This window comes from Vitis vinifera, chromosome 9 (assembly GCF_030704535.1).
Source record: "Vitis vinifera cultivar Pinot Noir 40024 chromosome 9, ASM3070453v1".
NCBI lineage: Eukaryota > Viridiplantae > Streptophyta > Magnoliopsida > Vitales > Vitaceae > Vitis > Vitis vinifera.
Genome location: NC_081813.1, coordinates 17476575 through 17493911, shown reverse-complemented (window position 1 = coordinate 17493911; position 17337 = coordinate 17476575). Strand labels below are relative to the sequence as shown.

At 31.7% G+C, this 17337-nt stretch overlaps 2 protein-coding genes across 3 annotated transcripts; one reads left to right on the top strand and one right to left on the bottom strand.

Annotated features, from left to right (window-relative positions):
* Positions 1 to 6708: 6708 nt before the first annotated feature.
* On the bottom strand, positions 6709 to 8913 carry LOC100246729 (probable N-acetyltransferase HLS1). 2 transcript variants are annotated; one of them, XM_002264317.4, is made up of 3 exons: positions 8613 to 8913; positions 8302 to 8432; positions 6709 to 7634 (listed from the first exon to the last, which is right to left on the bottom strand). In XM_002264317.4, exons 1-3 carry the CDS (start codon positions 8811 to 8813, stop codon positions 6764 to 6766), a joined length of 1203 nt encoding a protein of 400 aa, XP_002264353.1. In that variant the 5' UTR covers positions 8814 to 8913; the 3' UTR covers positions 6709 to 6763. The 2 variants fall into 2 exon arrangements, with proteins under 2 accessions (XP_002264353.1, XP_010655081.1); XM_010656779.3 differs by having other exon boundaries at positions 8353 to 8432.
* A 4887-nt stretch (positions 8914 to 13800) lies between these two features.
* On the top strand, positions 13801 to 17074 carry LOC100241596 (photosynthetic NDH subunit of subcomplex B 1, chloroplastic). Its single transcript, XM_002264357.5, has 6 exons — positions 13801 to 14514; positions 15025 to 15215; positions 15367 to 15624; positions 16191 to 16296; positions 16521 to 16606; positions 16741 to 17074. The coding sequence occupies exons 1-6, from the start codon at positions 13921 to 13923 to the stop codon at positions 16904 to 16906; spliced, it is 1401 nt and encodes a 466-aa protein (XP_002264393.2). The 5' UTR covers positions 13801 to 13920; the 3' UTR covers positions 16907 to 17074.
* Positions 17075 to 17337: the final 263 nt, after the last annotated feature.

Below are 17337 nucleotides of genomic sequence, written 5' to 3'. Positions count from 1 at the left end.
TGGACATGTCAAAGGTGAAAGTACGATAAATTAGAAACCAAGAATATCATGAGTGGGAGAATGTTTGTCCCTAATAAAATAAAAAGCACGTTGGATGAATGTTGTTTGGGGCATACATTTTTTTGATAGTAACCCTAAACCAAACCCACAACCTATCGAAATTAGTTTCTTGGAAGAGCTGCAAAACGAGGATTGAAGATTCTAAAATGATTGATGTGAAATTAGTAATAGTGAAAATTAAAAATTTGGAAAGGGACTGGAAGTCGTATGATAAAGAGCACGAGGCGGCTTTTAAAAGACAAAGCAAAAGAGTTATTACTAGAAGGATTGTTTTTTAGCCCTCTCAGGTGATTTCCAAATGCTTTGAACCCATTGAAACAGATCACATGTTCTTATCCATAGAGCAATTACGATCTCCCTCTTATTATCGTTTCCATTTTTATGATGCATTTATGTAAAAATTAAGGATCGGCTAGTTGGGTTAAAATCGAGGACGGGTTAGTTACTCTGTGCAACTTAAACAGGTTAATCCAATCCAACCCAATGTTTTAATAGGCTTGAACAATTATTTTTAATATTCGAGTCCAAACTTAATTTGGGTTGGACTCAAACTAAAGTTCAAACAACCCGTACCTAATCTAAACTCGATTTAAGTTTTTTATAATATTTGTAATATATAGATAATATTTATTTTCTTTTTAATTTTTTTTAATATCAAATTATATTATATCATATACTTTTTCATTATTTTAAAAAGATATATGAATTTATATTTTACATTTTTGTTGTTATATTAAGATTTTTTCTTATTTATTATTTAAATTTTTATATAAATACATAAAAATGTTTTTTTTTTTTAAATTAAATTATAGTTGAAGTTTAAATTATACAATTCGATCAACCCAATCAATCCGATCAATCCAAACTTAAAAAAATGAGGTTAGTTTGAGCTTGTATTAAGTATCTTGAGTTGAATTAGGTTTGGATGTTTTTTAATTCAGGTTGAGATCGAGTTAACCATTAACTTAACTAACCCGTTTAAGTTGCAGTCCTATTCATAAATGACCAAGAAAGTTTAATTAATTATAAAATTACATATTTAATCCTATCATTAACTTTAATATAGTATAAATATTTATTAAAAATAATTCCTTATTTTTACATGGTGAAATGCATTATTATAAAGGATAACAAAAATGCACTATTAATTTATTTATGTATATAAGAAAAGTTAAAATCAATTTGTTATGTTACGTTGTCAATAGGTTTCTCCCCATCTGAAGGCTAATTTAAAGCATGCTACTTTGGTCGACCTATATTGTATAGAAGGAATAAAACTGAAAAAGCTAAAAGGTAAGGAAGCAACTAGCCCCACCAAGCTAACTTACAAGACACGTAACCAATTAATAATTATTTAAATAAGAAAAACATTATTCTTGCTCAACCTGACGGTATTTATTTTTTTAGTTTTTTCTTTAAAGAAATTTGTTTTTAATCTTTAAGTTATTTGTTTTTCATTTAAATATTAAAAATATTAAAAATATTTTCTAAAATTACTATTAAACACACTCTTACTAATTAAATAAAGTTATATTTGGTTCCTGAAAATTTTGATTGAGTTAAAAAAAAAAAGAAATAGAAAGAAAAAGTAAAATGAAAGAAAAAATAAAGGAAAAAAAAATTAAAGTTAATAAATTATTTCTATATACTTTTTTAAACTTATTTTACTTATTTGTATTGGATTGTGAAGTTTGAATTAGTTTTATTACATTTTACTCAAAATGTTTAGGCTCGGAATTTTTTTATGTGTTGATTGACAAATTTGTCCCCATTATATATTTAACTCTTTTATGTTTAGAATTATGCTTTTTTGAGAGTGTAGTCGTAATTGAGAGATTTTTTAAAGAGATTTACCATTGTAACTCTTTTCTTTCATTCTGATTAGTGAATTGTTAAATGTTGATGTACTTCATGGATGTATGGATTATATTGATCATTGAACTATATTAAAAAATTGTCTTTTTTCTTTATTTTCTACTTGTGATTTGGTTAACAATTTTCATCTTAAAATACATAAATTTTTAATTAATTTTAATTATATTTAATTTTCTTTTGTATTTTTTATAATGAAATCAAATATGAGAACCATTTTCTTTATCATTTGTTTTCTTTCCTTGGTACTTTCCGACAACCAAACATAGCTTAAAAGAATTTTAAAATGGTCTTCTAGAGTCAAAGTTTATAATTCTAGTACAAATACAAATTATCTATTTTATTTATTAAATACATTAATTTGCTATTATAAATACAATATTCTCTATTGAATTCTCAAAATTAAAAGGCCGAAGTGAGTTTCACAAAATAATCTTAAATAGATTTGAATTTTGGATTTCATCCAAATTAAATACTCTCTTAAGTTTATTACAAGTTTCATGAAAGAGAAATACATGGATAAACAAGAAGATAAAAAAAAATGATTTTGGCTCGGTTTAAAATTGTTTATTAAAAAACAGTTTTTAAGAGCAATTTTTCAAAACAAGTTTTTGGCTTTTTCTAAAACAAGAGTCCATTGAGGAACTTACCATATTTTTAACATGTTTTCTAATTTTCAAATATTTTTAAAAATAATTATTCTTCATATTTGTCAATTTTTTTAAAAAAGAAAATAATTAAAACATGTTTTTAGAAAATATTAGAGTTTATTTGACCGTGTGATTTAAAAACAATTTTCTGTTTTTAAAAACAAAAAACTATTTCTAACACTATTTATTTTCTAACATTGTTTGATTATAGTTCTTTGGAAATAATTTTTAAAAACAAAGTAAAATAAAGAATAATTTTTAGAGAATAAGTATAGGTTGTTTTCACCGATTTTTAAAAAATTAAAGGAAAACAAGGGTCATTTAACCATATTTTTTTAAACTTGTTTTTAAAAATTGTTTTAAGTTAAAGAATAAAAAACTATTTTTAAAAATAAGTTTCAAAAAACATGGCCAAATAGGCCCTTATGTTTTATGTCTTTCAGAAAAAAAAAATTGTTTTCTAGAAATTTTAGGGTTTGTTTGGTCATACTTTCTAAATTTGTTTTTAAAAACTATTTTTTATTCTTTAACTTAAAAACAATTTTTAAAAACAAGTTTAAAAAAACATGGTCAAACAGACCATGTTTTAGAGAGAAAAAATTGATGAAAACAACTCATACTTGTTCTTTTAAATTTGTTCTATATTTCACTTTATTTTTAAAAATTGTTTTTAGAAAACAACGGTCAAACAATGTTAGAAAATTTTAAAAACTATTTTCAAAGTACGCGACTACTCCTAGTTGTTCAACATGTATTTTTTTTTTCTTTCACAAAAAACAAAGAATAATTAAGAAATAATCTATTTATTTATTTATTTTCAATACAAAAAGTCTTATAGATCAATGATATTCTTTGTCTTTAGCCCAAACCCAACGTTTTTAGTCAAGTTCCATATCGAAATCAACTTCTCTTTGGGGCAACAAAGAAAGATACCAAACTTCAAATTCTGCAACCCTTTTATCACGCGGGTTGAAAGTAGGCAAAGAGAACAAAAGGACAAGTCCCTCTAGAAGTGAAGAAGATTTAAAAGAAAGTACCACAAAAGTTAAAAGAGCCGTTTGAGGTGACTTCCAAGTGCTTTGAACCCAAATACATCCTTATTCTTATCCATGGAGTAGGAGCATTATGATTATGTGACTGAAGGGTGGTAGGGGTACGAGTGTGGTGGTTCATTTTTTGGTAATGAATTTGGGAAATTGAAGTGGGGTTCCCTCTCGCATAAAGCATAAGAAATGTGTTGAAGATGTATTTACAACTATTTCTAACATGTCGCCATCTACTCATACTTACCAAATCCAGGCTCTAAACAAAACCATAGCTTGTGGGGTTACATAATTGGATTAGATTTTGCCACCTTTGGGCATGATACATTGCCTCTAATGCTATTGAAAATAATTAAGTACAATCATTGTACTTTTCTTTGGATTATTTGATTAAAATGGTCACTGAAAACTCAATTTTAGAAATCGAACTTATCATTGTTTTTTAACCTTATTTTGATAAAAATACCCTTATTTTTTTTATTGTAAAAATAATTATTTCTTTTAAAACATACATGTAAATAATTAAAATAGTTAAGGATATTTACGTTAAAAATAAAATATTTTTCAAACAAAAACATGGAAAATATCAAATTCACAAAAATAAGGATTATTTCATTCTTTTTAACCAATTAATTATTTTCTTTTGATTATACTCGGACTACTAATAGGGTAGGTGTACTTCCACATTTAGAATCATGGACAAAAAAGATAACGATAATGATATGTATAAAGAGGTTAGGGTGATTCATCCGAACCTCCTTGACTATAACATTTAAGACATGATATTACCAAAAAGAAAAAAAGAAAAAAAAAGGAAAACATCCTATATTATTGGGATATCATTTTATATTTGAATCATTTTCAATAATTTAGAGCATATTGCTTGAATTGTGAATAATTATTGTAAACCTTTTAAAGAAGATACTTGATTAATACCAATATTATCTCATCAGATTTTGAATAATAGGTGCAAACATTTTCTTTTTATTAGCATAACATGCTAAATTTTTGTCACATAATGAGTCACTAAGTGTTTATTTGAATATGTTTTATGTTTTTATAATTAGAAAATAATAATAATAATTTTTATATATAAAATTTCTTAAACTATATTTGATTCCAAAAAGTATTAAGGGAAGAAAAAAAAATTAGATTATGTTTGGTTCTATACTAAGGAAAGAAAACAAATATTAAGAAAAACAGTATTCTTAATTAAAATTAATCTTGAAATTTATACATTTTAAATTATTTCATCTTGTTACAATAGAGAGAAATAAGTAAAATTAGTTCAAAGAAAGGTATAAAAATAATTTATTAAATTTAAACCTATCTTTTTATTTTCTTATACTTTTTTTCTCTATTTTCTTTATTTCACATTTTCTCTCAAATTTTCTTGAAATCAAACATAGCCTTAAGGAAAATGGTTTCTCTAGGTTTGATTTCAAATATGAAAGAAAATCGAATATAATTAAAATTAGTTAAAAATTTATGCATCTTAAAAATATTGGGAGAATTATGTTTTGGGGGTAGATGGACCCCCAAATTAACAAAAGGTCCATGTAATTCTTCAAATTGAGCCCAAGACCCAATGAAAGTATGGAAATTGAGTTGAAGGATATCATCCTTCAGTATTTCCAAAAATGTCCTTTGTTGATTTTGAGAAAAAAAATTAATATTTTTGAAAAATACTTTTATTTAATTTAATATTTTTTTAAAATAATTTTATGTAATTTAACATTTTTTAAAATACTTTTATTTAATTTCATATTTTTTAAAAATAAATTTATTTAATTTCATATTTTTTTAAAATAAATTTATTTAATTTAATATTTAAAAAAAAATTAATTTAATATTTTTGAAAAAAAAATATTTAATTTAATATTTTTGAAAAAAAAATATTTAATTTAATATTTTTGAAAACTACTTTTATTTAATTTAGTATTTTTGAAAAAAAAATTATTGAAAAAAAATTATTTAACTTAATTTTATAAAATATTTTATATGTGTTTTTAAAGGGTATATTTATCCGTTACTATTTCATATCCTTCAACTCAATTTGAAGACTTATATGAACCTTTTGTTAATTTGGGAACCCATCTACCCCTAAAAGATAATTCTCCCAAAAATATTTAATATTTATATAATGGAGGAAAATAACTTAAATGAGTTTAAAGAAACATTTAAAAATAATTTATTGACTTTAAACTTATTTTTTCTTTTCTTACACTTTTTCTCCCTATTTTATATCTCTCACATTTTCCCTCAATTTTTCCATAACAAAACATAACTTTAAGACTTTGTTTGGTTTCCGAAAAGTACTAAGAAAAAAAAATAAATGTTAAGAAAAATGGTTTTTTCTAGGTTTGATTTCACTATGAAAAATACCAAAGAAAATCAAACATAATTAAAATTAGTTAAAAATTTATGCATCTTAAGAATATTTAATACTTATATAACGAAGGAAAGTAAGTTAAATGAGTTAAAGAAACATCTAAAAATAATTTATTGATTTTAAATTTATTTTTTCTTTTCTTATACTTTTCCTTGTTATTTTATTTTTCTCACATTTTCCCTTGATTTTTCCGGAACCAAACATAACTTTAAAGAGTTACACTGAAAAAACAACAATTTAAAAAATTGTTTCTAAATTAAGTTATCCAAATTCTTTTACCTCAAATTTTAAAATTTCTAAAGTGAATTTAAAATACGTAAGGTAAATTTATATTTTTGGCAAAGGGTACAATATTTTTATATAAAATTTTTTTATGTTAATTACCCTCAACATCTTTGTTTAGCATTTCGTTTATAGTTGAACTACAATTATTTTCAAATAGCAAATATTAAAAAAGAAAAAAAAGAAAAAAAAAAAAAAGGAAGTAGCCATGTTTAAAAAACGTCGGTGGGAGTTGTTTGGGTAGGAAATTTGGGAAAGTGGCTGTGCATGACATGTGCTTCAGCATCAAAGCATCATCCATTCAACTGCCATAACCCTTCTTTCCAGGAAGGACAATGACCAATAATGGTGAGATAGTTAATGTTTCAAAGAATTATGAATTTAAAGATAGAATATTTTGAGTCTGATTAAAAAAAAAAATTGCACAAGATGTCATTATATCCACTGAAATTGTTACAGGAAGGTCAAAAATCACGAGGGTCAACAAAAATGACAGGGGAAGCTGGGCGAGATGTAACCCAATCATCGTCGGGATGGTGGTTGGCAGGTGTAAACTTCTTGATGCACCACAGGTCCTCGGCCCATGAAAATTTGCTCCAATGGGGGATGCCGTCTCTGACTGGGTCCCTGTGGGCCACCTCCGCCACCAGCGCCCCGCATCCGGCATCATCTCTAGCCATGTTGTGGGCAAAGGCGCAGAGAGACTTCATGAGCCGCAAGCCGTGCTTTCCTTCCATGTGCAAACCGTGTAAAAAGTATACGCCGAACTGTTTGAAAACATTGGGAATGGACGGAAAGTGTAGCCAGGGGAGATAGGCGTCCAGGGCCCTGGTCCCAGCGCACCAGGCGTATGTCAGGGGTGAGGCCCCCTTGAGTTGCAGTTTGAACACATCCTTGGTGTTCCACACGCTGAGGATTGCAAAGGTGGGTGGTAGAAGTAGAAGATTATTATTATTATTTGAAGGGTTGCATTTGAAGTTTGATTTTTTGGGGAGGGCGATGAATGTGCCTAAATTAAGTTTGTTGGTCAAAATTTGGTCTATATCTTTCGGAAAAAATTCAGAGTTGGCGAAGATTCGACGATAGATTAACTCTGCAAGCTGGGGAGGGAGTGGAAGGATGAGAGTTTTAGAAGAAGGCAGTGGCTTGTAATGGGCATGGACCGGCTGCACCAGCATGGTGGGAGTTCGGAACTTGGCGTATGAGCATTTTTTTGTGAATAGATTAATGGAGGGCTCATTGGTGCAGTCTGTGGCCATGTATGCGTACTCTGCGCCATTTCGCTCACACCATTTTTCTAGATGTTGAACCAGCTTTGTGCCAATACCAAGACGCCTGCAAGATGCAATCACAGAACAATTGATTAATTAATGTATAGCATTTGAACAAAAGCAGGAAAGTTGAAAGGAAAAATGAAGGTGCTTTTGAGACGGCCTTTTTTAAAATTAGGCATCAATTTGACTATGGATGTTCATGTGTGGAGAGATGAGCGCGTACAAAAGACACGGCTAGCTCTAATGCGCTACATGTGAGTTTGTGATGTCGACACGAGTAAAGGAGTATGATCTTTCTTGCTTTCCATGATACGAGGAATAATACCTTCTCTTTCGGCCGAATCTAATCGTTATTTTCTGGGATTAGAGCTAAACCAAAAAAGGCACATACAGAGCACAATACCATGTGCTATTTCAGTGGTTGGATGGGAAAAATCTCTAGGCTTACCCATAGAATTTGATTAGGGAATATTGGTTGCTGCTTTCATGAGTAGAGTGTAGTAGTGATACATACATATAATACATGTATTCCCCATTTGTAGATTGAAATTTATTGGGAGCAGTACTGGCATTAACAGGGATGGACCCACGCATATCAACCCACCAAAAAGATTCAACCCCAGGTGAATTTCACGTCTGTGGTCCACTCTTTTTGATGAATAATAACGGTAGCCAGACAAGGGAGTTGTGCACATAGAGATTCAGGGAAACGAGAAAGAGAGTGAGACCTGTGGGCAGGACAGACCCTTAGGCCCAGAATATAAGCCACCTTTACATACATGCTCTTTCCTCTTGTCACAGTTTTTACACACCCCCTCACAACCCCCACTACTCGCCTCTCTTCTCCATACTCTGCAACCTGCAAAAGAAAATAAAAAATAAAAAAAATCTCCAACTATTAATTTCCAAACACCTCTACTTTGGCTAAACCACAGTATAATTGAATTAAATCTCTTTAAATTTGGTCATGGACGAGTGAAGCTTGTTGCTGCAACATGACCATGACCACAGGAACCAGACCGGATGTAATATTGCTTACTAGCATGACATGTGTTGAAAAGTGACGGATGCGACAAATGGGATCACCCATAAGGTCGGTGACGAGCGAAGGCTTGCCCCGCTGCCCGATTTCGCACCTCTTCTCCATCTCCTCCACAGCAGCCTTGTCCCTCCCTTCATCGAACTCCCTCACCACCACCACTTTTGGTGGGCAAGTCTCTGCAGCTACTCTCTGTGACATTGCAAGCTAGAGAGCAAATTAAGATGTGAATGCAGTGAGAGAGGTGGTGAAGTTGTATGGGCTAGATATAAAATGTTTGTTCTTGGGTAATGGTCCAAAGGTTCTAGCTCTTTATCTATATATATCTGTAAGTGGTGGATTTGGGAACGTGGCACTGGAACCAGGTTTGACGGATTTCTTTTTCGCTACATAGATATGCCACTGTGGGTGAATATTTTATTGGCCTTTGTATGGAGCAGTGCTCCATAGCCGTTAGATGTATATACTTTTTTTTGTTGGTGATGATTGACCAGATAATGTATCAATAATTGCTTCAAATGGTACATCATTACAATCATGGTGATGTCATTAGGGGATGATCATTATGGCCATCATGCTATTGCCAGGCCGGGGGCCATGTTTCTCTGCCCTTGAGAAGGTGTGGGAGGATGCAGGAAGAAGCAGAAGAAGACGTGGAAGGGCGTAGAGGAGTAAGAAGGTGATTGGAGCTGAGGCACATAAAAAATGGAAAGGTTAGGTCAATTATTGGGGGGAGAGTGGAGAGTGGTGACAATTATGGCCCTGGACTACGTTTTTGGTGAACATGTGCCATGCTCTTATGACTGGTGGTGATGACTGATGATTCCCCCTTCACCCCTCACCCCCCTCAACCACGTGTTTCCCTCCCCTCACCCCTTATCAGTTTAATTGGATTTAAATTAGTTGATACTTCTATTAAAAACATTCATCTACTCGTTATTTTTTGGTCTTCGGTTCATACTTGGAAGTGGTTGAAAATTTAACATTCGTCCCTCATCAATTGAATTGAATTTAAATTTGTTTGATACTTCTATTAAAAAATTCATCTACTTGTTATTTTTTGTTTTTTCATACTTGGGAGTGGTTGAAAATTTAACATCATACTACAATACATGTAATGTTGTTTGTATATAATTTATTTAATAAACAAGTCATGTTGGGGTTTAGTTATAAGTTGTTTACTTAATTATATCAAAATGATTTATTAATAATCCAATCTACCTAATTCATTAATTTTATCTATTTTCACATTATAAAAATTGAAATATTTATTGATGTTATAAAATATGAAATTCTGTAACTAACTTATGAATAATCATCCATAAATATTTATAGACATTATGTATGCATTATATCAATTGTAAGAGCTCGATCGATATTATAAAGTAAAATACGTTTTTTAAACAATTTCATGCTTATTTAACAACTTTTTAAATTTAAATTGTAAATTAGGGTTATAGACATGATATATGCATTATATCAATTGTAAGAGCTCGATTAATATTACAAAGTACAAAAAAATTAGTTTTTTAAGTTTTTACAAAAGGAAAGATTTATTTCTAATAACATGCGTCATCCGTTTAAATAGATAATGGATAAAAATTTAAATTTCAATAAATAATTGTATAATATCGTAGCCAAATTTTATATGAATGTATAAGCTACTTTGTATTGATTAAGTGACTTTACTATGAACTAAACTATTTTTAACCATTTTAATGAGCAACATTCTTAAGTAAGAAAAGTATTTTTACATGTTTTTTAATGTTAAATATAAAATGTGGGGAGATTTTTGTAATACAATTTCATCGTAGTCTATTATTAAAATAATTTAAAAGTGATTACATAATTTCTTTCCTATGCATTCGATTTGATTTGCTTCTATCCATGTGAAGCAAAACATTACCAAGTTTTATGAGAGATTTAAACAAAATAGAGTTAGGACCTCTTACTATACAAAGAGTTTGTTTGAACCATACAAGCCACTTGGTTATAAGTCATATTATGAGACCATAATTGGTAAATGTATAGAAAACCTACTTATGTGCCTTCTTTCATTCTTTGAGGTATTCACAAAGTTATTGGTTTTCTTTCATTTTTTGTAATAACAAGAAAATATTTCCAAATAAATTGTTTCAATTAGGAAGTCCATAATAAATTTATTTCCAAATACATATAGTACGTAGCATAATAGAAGGGAGTCGACTAGCTAGTATTTCATAAAGCTAAACTACTTCCCACTACCATATCCAATTTATATTTAACATTGTACCAATCGACCTACATAACTATATTGGTAGGATTATATTTTTTTGAAAAGGTACACCATATTTTCATTTAAAATCAACACGACCATATTGGAAATGAGATGATCAATCACTTTAAAGATACACCTTATTTTCATTTATTCAAACATAGTGGTCCAAAAGACCATTGAAGTGAAAATACATTTGGCCTATTTGAAATGCCATAAGTTATGTAAATAAAGGATAACATGCACTTCATGTCAGTTGAACACACAATAGGAGGAATAGTTTTCACCTTATTAGACTATGATGGTGTTCATGGGGAGACTGAACATAATGGATAGTAGGTCACAAACCTAAGCAAATAGTGTCTCATTGTTATTTACATAGGATACTAGAGTTCGATTGATTCTCTATAATGGGGATATTGAATCAACTTCAAAATTGGATTTTAAGGGAGTCAACACTTTTATAAGTCCCAAGAGTCCCCATTTTAAGCTCATATACCTTGTTGGAAAGGGTTATGAGGGTTAGATTGGCTCTAGGTTTACTTTTGTGTATAAGAATGTTTTGGTAATTACGTAGGATTGCATAGGGGTAAGTGAATAAGGTCTTTAGATTAGGTTAATTGATTAATTAGTAGGTCATGTTGGGTTAATTAATTAATTAAGAAAAAATTTGAGCTAGATTAAGTTACCCTAGCTCATGTAGGCTCAAGTCACTTAAACCCAATTATGAACCTTATAAATACCCTTAGGGGTTAAGGTTTCCATCACTTTTTGTCTTCCAACATCCAAAGAGAAGAAAGAGTCCTAACCACCATCCTCCCAAACTCCCAAACTCCTCACCATTTGTGTGCTATGGAACGAGGTTGAGTCATCAGGTGGAAGATTATGGGTCTACGAGACTTCCAACAACATTGTTTTAATTCTTTAACACTTGGATTTAAGGTTCGGGTACATCCAAACCTAAAGGTTAGTACTTTAACCCTAAAAGATCAATTTTTTAAAAATTGGTATTGTTCACATTACTTGAATCTAAGAGCCAACAAATAGTGCAATCCCTAAACATCTGCCACAAGTGGACATTCACTAAGGTGGCATTCAACACCCATTTGAAATTAGTCTTCAACTCTTTGGCCTTTGAATTTTTTAACTTAGTTTTCAAATATTCAAACTTGGTCTTTGAATGGTTGATCTTGGGGTCTTTGAAGGCTTGATCTTAAGGTCTTCAAGGGCTTGATCTTTATCTTTGAATGATTGATCTTCAGGTCTTCGAAGGTTTGATCTTTGAATTTTCAAAGACTTGATCTTAAAATCTTCTTGAAGGCTTTGAAGAACTCATTAAATCCTTGAATAAGCTTTCTCCAATTCTTCTCAAATATGGAAATCTTCGTTTCTCTATTGTATTTTTTTTTTGAAAGCTAAGAAATTCCTTTATTTATGGGGACTAAGAGAACCTCTTTGGAATTATCTCTTAATTTTTTTTTTTGGAAATATTAAAATCTATTTATTTTATATTTAAATGAAAAATCATTCCCCTATTTGTGTAGGACTCCTTAGATTAAAATTAATATTGAATTTATTTATTGAACTATTAAAATTAATTAATTAATTAATTAATTTTATGTATGATTAGAAGGTCATTCCTACTTTGTGTAGGACTCCTTTTTTTTTTAATTAAAATTGATAATTCTTATTTATTTATTTATTTATCAAATTTAATTAATTTATTTTACATTTGATGGTAGATCATTCCCATTTTGTGTGAATTTTTTATAGTTAAAATTGATAAGAAAGTGTAGGTTATGGATGGTATTATTCTTGTTTTCTATTTCTAAAATAAGAAATAATAGTAACTTTTATAAAAATATACTATAACCCTTAAAGACTTATATAAAAAATTTATAATTTTTAAAATTATTTAAAAAAATTAAAATATCAAAGAAATTTTATTACTCAAATTTTAAAATTTCTTAAAATAATTTTTAAAATGTAAGCTAAATTTATACTTTTTATCATGGTTTTAAAAATCGAACCGAATTGGCCAATTCGACCACCAACCGGTCACGATTTCAGTCAAGTCTGGCGAATTGGACAGGAAAATGATCAAACCGAAATCGAACCAGTTGAACCGGTGGTCCGACCAGCAAACCAAACTAACTAGCCGATTCCCTTCAAACTGTCTAGTTCAACCATTTTTTATTTTTTTATTTTTTTCCAACATCAAAACGACGTCGTTTTGATACTTCTAACATCAAAACGACATCATTTTGATGAGTATAAAAGCTCATTTTCCTTCCCTCCCCGCCTCCTCTCCTTTCCCAAAACACAATTCCCCTGCGCAGTTGCACCACCACTAGCACACCTTCCAACCGCCTTGCCTTCCTACCGCCTTCCATTTTTGTTTTTAAAAATTTAATTTTTATGTTTTATATTTAATATCTTATATTTAATCTTTTTTTTTGTTGACTATAATTGTAATGATATATTTAATATTTAATTTTTTTTCATTTTTGTTTTATTTATTGCACATTAAAATTTTAAATTATTGAAATTATTGAAAATGTTAGGTTGATTGACATCTATAGGTAAAAAAAATTTATGAAAAAATTCAACAAACAAAGTAGATACTATCAAATTTTAGATAAAATTTATTATTTTTATTAATTAATTTTTTTAATTTTAATAATATAAATATAAAATATATATTTATGACATCACCCGTTTGATCACAGTTCGACTGCTGGTTCTATCAGTGAACTATGAATCGATAACTTTTTTGGTTCAATGACCAATCCGATTTTGAAAACATTACTTTTTATACAACATATTGCCTTTATAATGGAAGTTAGGAGAAATAAAAAATAGTGTTACATATACGGTCACTTGCTAGGTCGCTTGCTTATTTAATTATCAAAAAGTTGGGGCGGTTAGGACAATTACACAGTTGGAAGCTCTTATCCAACCGTCTTCCACACATTCGAGACCCGACGTTTGTTTTTCTTGCCAACACCTTCCAAACTCAACCCAACCACACAGTGAAGCGCCACCAGCTCCTCCATGGCCACACCTTATTTTCTCCCCAACTCCATTTCACCTTTCCTCACAAACCCATCTTCATCTCTTCCAATCCACTTCACCAAATCGTCCTTCTTCACCTCTCCACAACCCTTGCCTCCAACCACAAAACCCGGTTGCCGCATTCAGCTCAATGCCACTCCCAAAAAGAAAAATCCCTGGCTGGACCCTTTTGATGATGGAGAAGACCCCAATATGGAGTATGGATCACTCTTCGCCGATGGCAAACAAGAGGAGGACCCCAGGCCACCCGATAACCCAGATAATCCTTATGGTTTCCTCAAGTTCCCAATGGGGTATAGTGTGGAGATAGCCTCATTGGCCTTGAAAGTGCGAGGAGATGTTCGACGTTGTTGTTGTGTGATTTCGGGTGGCGTTTATGAGAACTTGCTCTTCTTTCCTGCCATACAGTTGATTAAGGATAGGTACCCTGGTGTGCAAGTGGATATAGTGGCGTCCCCGCGTGGGAAGCAGACGTATGAGTTGAACAAAAATGTGAGGTGGGCTAATGCCTATGATCCTGATGTTGACTTCCCTGAGCCTGCCGAGTATACTGACATGATCGGAATTCTTAAGGTTCGTGGTTTTTTTTTTGTCTCATACTATTTGTGTAATGTACTGCAGGCAATGTGTTGAAGATCCTGAAAATTTTTGTTTTGATGTTAAATTGAATGTGTATTGAAGTAGTTATGTGAGAATTCAGACTATGTGCGTGCTTCTACGCCCATATGAGTTCGGATTTTCAACTGTTCTTCATCTATTAACAGAATAAATGTATGGAAGATGGGGCATGCTAATGTTGATTGGTGATCAAGCATGCCTAAATACAAAATGCCCAAAATAAAATTAAGAAATTTAATATCGTGGCCAAATGAGAGATGTCTTCAATTTTCTCTTGTTGAACCCAACATTGAAATTTTTTTTGTTATACTGCATCCTCCAACCTTTTCTACCAAAAGAAAGTAATGGTCCATCAATAAGTTACTGATGACACAGCCTTACTGGATTTTGATCCTGAACAGAAACCGAGTTCACTCGCATATTTTGGATGAACTGTAATGGATGTTGCCTTGCACTGGCTTACAGGCTAGGTACTATGATATGATCCTATCGACCAAACTGGCAGGGCTTGGCCATGCTGCATTCTTGTTTATGTCAACAGCCCGGGATAGAGTTAGCTACATTTATCCTAATGTGAATGCTGCAGGAGCTGGTTTACTCCTTTCCCAAACTTTTACACCAGATGGTATGAATCTATCAGAGGCTGGATATAACATGTGAGTTGGAAAACAACACAAGCTGATTTGGATATGTACTCCCACAATTGAAAACTGAGCATCCCTTTATTATAACACTGTTGCTGCCCTTAATCCATGATCAGTATGGCGTTTGAATCTCTGAAATTTTTTGTGTGCATGTTTGATTTAGGTACCATCAGATGGTTGAATGGTTAGGGAGACCAGCTCGGAATGTGCCAAGGCATCATGTGCCTCCATTAAAAGTTTCCATTTCTAGGAAACTGAAGGAGGTTGTAGAGGGAAAATACAAGGCTGCTGGTGCTGAGAAAGGGAAATATATTGTGATTCATGGAATCGAATGTGACTCAAAGGCTTCAATGCAATCTAAAGGGGATACTGATAGCTTGCTACCCATCCAAAAATGGGCTGAAATAGCAGACACTATTAGGTATGAAATGATTCACAAACTTCTTTGAGAATCAGCATGCATATTGATAAGTAAAAATGTTTATTTGGCTGGGAATCTTATCCCATCTCCATATTGCTTCGGTTCTGAAGGGGCATTTGTGTGTTTTTACCACAGAGATGATGGTATGCCTATAAGTGTTTGAAAATACGAGCAGAATTGCCTTTAGGTTGTAGTATCTTCTTTTGTCTAATAATCCCACCAACCGATTCTTTCAGTTTTTGTCTAATGATGGGCTTGAACCCATCACTATAAGTATGCAAAATATTGCATACTGTTGTCACTCATTGGAGTAAATTATCTGAGGGAATGATGTTGCCAAGTGCCAGGCCTATGACCTGTTCAGATGATTTATGGATGCATTGATCATGGGGTTATTTGGATTGAGTTTTCGTTACCCGGACTGTAAAGATGACTGACTCCAGGGTAGTACTCCGGTTATTCTGAAGCATAAACCCTAATTTCCAGGAGCAATAGCTAGTGTGAGTTTGGGAGATTGCGACATTACCGTTGACAATTACTCTTACGTTGTTTAATATTTGGAACAGGGGAATTAGGCCAATCTTTGTCATTCCGCATGAGAAAGTAAGGGAAGAAGTGGAAGAAGAAGTTGGAGAAGATGCCAGCATAGTGTTCATTACTACCCCAGGACAGGTATGCCTTCTTCCATTCAATATACATTACCTGAAAACAGAATCCAAGACACCCCATCTTTAACCTCAGCACTTCTCCTTTGCCCTTACCTTGTTTCATCCTCCTTACAACCAAAAACATAAGACATGTCAGTAAACGGGCCACTCAATTTTATGCCATGACTGTAACTTCTCAAACTCAAGGCTGATACTTCAATTTCATTCACTGATTCTGCCTACTTTCAGCTGGCTGCTCTTATCAATGACTCCCTTGGGGTAATAACCACAAACACAGCTGCTGTTCAGCTTGCCACTGCCCGTGAAAAGCCCTGGTAATATTTTCATAACCTCACTGCACTGCACATACTATGAATTTATAATTTTGGAAGTTCGATCACACTTATTCTTCTGAAAGTTTTGAACTAGTGCAAACTCTAATTTGTGTTGTATGGTGCCGTTGCTGCAGCATTGCATTGTTTTCTTCTCAACAGAAAGGAGAACTATTTGTTCCCAATGCACAAGAGAAGAAATGCTTAATTGTTTCATCCAAGACAGGGAAGTTGGTAGACATTAATGTTGAAGCTGTTAAAAAGGCAACAGAAATTTTTGATGTGTCCTTGGCTCTGGCCTAGATGAAGAAGAGGATCTTTTTTCAGTTTCCTTCTTCCGGTATAGCAGGGCAGACACTGGGTTGTATAATAGAGAAACTGTCATTGATATAGTTTGTTTGTTCAGGTTGGCTAAGCATGACCTGGCTCCCAGTTGGGTTGGTTTAACCTGTATCCATTCAATTGCTTCAATTCAGTTGTCACTTGAATAAGATTTTAGCATAAGATGGGGTTCAGGTTGAGAATGACCAGCATATCAGGTTGATGAGAACACATACTACAATACATTTAACATGAGCAAATTCAGTTGTTTTGGCATGAAGAAATGCTCAATTACATAGAAAACCTGGTGGAAAGTCCGTATGAGTCCTTAAGAACCATGGAGTGGTAGCTTGTTGCACAAAACTTAATTCAATATTAATCATTTTGACTGAGCCAGACTGGGGCAAAGTAAC